This window comes from Drosophila guanche, unplaced genomic scaffold (genome assembly GCF_900245975.1).
Source record: "Drosophila guanche unplaced genomic scaffold, DGUA_6, whole genome shotgun sequence".
NCBI lineage: Eukaryota > Metazoa > Arthropoda > Insecta > Diptera > Drosophilidae > Drosophila > Drosophila guanche.
In genome coordinates, this window is record NW_022995743.1 from 12078284 (window position 1) to 12081889 (window position 3606).

Sequence of the window (3606 nt, forward strand, 5' to 3'; positions counted from 1 at the left end):
GAGAAATCATGTCATTTGGCAAGCAGCGCCGCAACATTTTGCCGCTTTTAATGTTAGCCAAACTGTCAGACGATGTTGTCTGTGCCTCACCCTCTCCCCAACCCCCCACTGACAGCAGACAGGACGCGGAACAATGTGGCATGGCGTGGCAATGTGTTGCAAGTCCAAGCAGCAAGTGAGAGATTTCTTGCTTTTAACCAAATTCGATCGCTGATCCCTTGCTAATGGATGCGTCACACCTGGAATCGAGATTCGATCCAGCAGAGGTGCAGTCTACGGGCAGGCGACAGTGCCACACGACAGCACGTAGCAGCGGCATGGCCTTCCCCGTGACAAGCGGACCATCAATGGAGATATTAGGCGGCATGTCGGGTGACATCTTCTGGCCGGAGGAGGTGCCGCCCGTGGTGGTGGGATCGCCGCTCTGGCGTGCCAAGCGGCCCGTCAAGTGCCCTTGGGGCTACAGCTGGACATCCAGGGAGAAGCGAAAGTGTTCCCGCATCAAGTATCACGCGGTACAGCAGCCGGACTTTTTTCGAAAGGTTTTTGGTTGGTTTTTGCCCATCACGACAAAGCGGCCAAGCACCATCTATATGCCGTGGGGCGATTCCGAAGAAACGAAGCCTTCAACGAAGCGGCCGCGTAAGAAACCGCCGAGGAAAGATAAGGAGGAGGGAGAAGGAGGAGGAGGAGGAGAAGGAGAAGGAGGAGGGCTAGGAGGAGGAGGAGGAGGACTAGGAGGAGGAGGAGGAGGAGGAGCAGGAGCAGGAGCAGGAGGAGGAGCAGGAGCAGGAGAAGGACGAGGTGGAGCAGGTGGCGGAGGACTAGAAGAAGCAGGACCTGGCGGAGGACCACCCGGAGCAGGTCGACCAGCAGGAGGATTAATAGAGGGCCCTGGAGCAAGAGGCGCGCAAAGAACTTTTCATCAACTATTTTCCAAAATTCTTCAAAGAAACGGCAGAGGCGGGGAGGAGCCTGCAGAAGCAGGAGCGCCCAAAGCGGACGAAGGAGTTGCTAGAAAGTCAGATGCTCCTCCTGCAAACAAATGGATCGGTAAGGGAAGACAGCTAAAAGCGCCAAAAATTGCAGCAAGTGAAGAGCAGAATGACGTGGAAAGCGATGAGATCAGTGGAGCTGCAAGAGCCAGGAGGAAACGCGACAAAAAAGTGACCAAAAGTACAACAAGAGCTACAAATGTGTAGCAAGGGAACAGAGAAAATCCTCCTCTAGATTCCTAGGCAAATAAACTTGTTTTAAATCTCTTCAAGTGATTGAAATAGTAAATGGAGATGAAGTCGGGAGAATGCCATTCAAAATGATGAAGAAACTCACTCAATTCGGTGGCAACTTGAAGTCAAAAAGGTGAACAGAAAAAAAAGAGGGAACCCAGCGCCCAGATAAACCATTAGCAAAAGTTGCAGCACCTCCAGCACTTCTCTCTCACTGCCTGATTATCTTTCCCAGTCAGTTGCTGCTGCTGCTGCAAGGCGACACTTTTAGTGCACTCAGTTTGCGTCTGACAGATAGTTCCGACAGCACTGGCACACAACAAACAAACAAACAAACAAACAAACAAACAAACAAATGGCAAAAGGCAAAAGACACGGCACTGAGAAAGAGATGAAGATGAAAAGGAGCTGAAATGAGATGAAAGCTGTTCCACTCTGCCGCTGGCTTTGGCTTTGGACTCTTGCCTTTCCTTTCAGGTGTCGGGCAATCCTCTTCCCCGTCATATTTGCTGCTAAGTTTTGAAACTTGCCACTGACTTTGGCATTGAATATCGCCTGCCCCACAGCCCACAAGCAACTCGAGCAACTCACTTTTGCAGCAACTGCAACTGCTTTAGTTAATCGACTTAAATACTTAATTAGTCACACGCCAAAAGAGAGCCGATCCAAGCGATCTCGGAGCGGATGGATTGCCTGCCAGTTGGCCTGACCGCAGCGACATGGTAGGACGCGGCACATTGGTTGCACTTGTGGCCAGCCTGGTGTGCCTCTTGGGGCCGGGTATGGTGGGGCCTGCGAGGAGGACCGAGTGTCCCTACGGCTATAACTGGCTCAATCCCTACCAGAAGGATCAATGCGTGCGCATTGCCTATAGGCCGCGACAGCAGCTGGACACAATCCGCAAGGACTTTGGCTGGTTTCTGCCCGATAAGAACGCGGGCAAGAGGACCACCACGGCCAGGTATCCAAGCCACATCATTCCCTGGTACGACTCGCCTGAAGAAAGACCACCACCCAGCTTACCAGTAGTGCACCGTCCTGTGGTTGTCGAAGAACAGGACGAGGAGTTAACGGAGGAAGAAGCTACCGAGGAGCCCAAAGAAGGAGCACAGAACCAGAAAACAACCGCAAAGCCACCAGAAGGCGGAGAAAAGAAACCTGAAGGGGGAGACAAGAAACCTGAAGGCGAAGGCAAACCACCTGAAGGGGGAGGCAAGCCACCAGCAGAAGGAAGCAAACTACCTGGAGGCGAAGGCAAACCACCTGAAGGGGGAGGCAAGCCACCAGCAGGCGAAGAAACTCCATCTGAAGGCGAAGGCAATCCACCTGAAGGCGAAGAAACTCCATCTGAAGGCGCAAGCGAGCCACCAGCAGGCGAAGAAACTCCATCTGAAGGCGGAAGCGAGCCAACAGAAGGCGAAGAAACTCCATCTGAAGACGGAGGGGAGCCACCAGCAGGCGAAGAAACTCCATCTGAAGACGGAGGGGAGCCACCAGCGGGCGAAGAAACTCCATCTGAAGACGGAGGGGAGCCACCAGCAGGCGAAGAAACTCCATCTGAAGACGGAGGCGAGCCACCAGCAGGCGAAAAAACTCCCTCTGAAGGCACACCACCGGGTAGAACTGTTGGAGGTAACCGAAAATCGAGCAAGCGAAAGGCAAAGCCCAAGGTGCTGCCAAAGCGAAGGCCCGCAAGGATGGAAGCTGTGGAGGATAACCAAGATGAATGGCACCCCTGGAGCTGGTCAAAGCCAAGGAGGAGCAGCAAGCAGGCAACTGAGAAGGTCGTGGGCAGCGGCGAGATCATCACACAAAAACCAAAGCCCACAATCCGTAAGGCTGCCACCAAGGCCAAACCAAAGACCACAAAGCAAAATATTACCAACAGAAAGCCGTTGTCCTTGAGCTCCCAGAAACCAAAGACCGCCAGAAAGAAGCCATTGAAGACTTCACAGATCGCCGAAGAGTTTCCGCTGTGGAGTTGGAACTCGTAGAAGAAAATCGGGGCTGGATTGGCATTAGATTAGAATTAGAGCGTGGAAAAATACCTTAAGTAAAACTGAAAACTGTGGCCAAGACACGCTTGATAAGAGCCCCGTGAGAAATGGTTTTTGCTGGGGTTAAAATCAGTCTCGTTCGAATGGAGTTGGCGACGGACCTGAGCTACTCGCTGATAGAGTCCACAACGCATCTGTCCCACTCGCTGGTGGATGCCTCAGCGGATGGATTCTACTCGTTTGTGGACAATTCGGGCTGGATACCGTGCGAGGAGGGATTCGAGTGGAGCGAAGAGTTGGGCGAGTGCCAGCCGGTGCTGGTGCCACGCAGCTATAGATCCTGCCCCTGGGGCTACAAAATGAACGCACGGTACAAGCAG

At 53.1% G+C, this 3606-nt stretch overlaps 1 protein-coding gene across 1 annotated transcript; it reads left to right on the top strand.

The window, feature by feature from the left end:
* Positions 1 to 308: 308 nt before the first annotated feature.
* LOC117580970 (proline-rich protein 2-like) lies at positions 309 to 3330 on the top strand. The gene is made up of 2 exons (XM_034267764.1): positions 309 to 447; positions 2037 to 3330. Exons 1-2 carry the CDS (start codon positions 318 to 320, stop codon positions 3221 to 3223), a joined length of 1317 nt encoding a protein of 438 aa, XP_034123655.1. The 5' UTR covers positions 309 to 317; the 3' UTR covers positions 3224 to 3330.
* The last annotated feature ends 276 nt before the right edge of the window (positions 3331 to 3606 follow it).

Bases quoted from the DNA above. Each gene is read 5' to 3' on its own strand.
- LOC117580970 (XM_034267764.1), top strand. From the start codon at position 318: ATGGCCTTCCCCGTGACAAGCGGACCATCAATGGAGATATTAGGCGGC. The intron at 448-2,036 runs AGTGCCCTTGGG...CGAGGAGGACCG, and splicing joins GCGTGCCAAGCGGCCCGTCA to AGTGTCCCTACGGCTATAAC.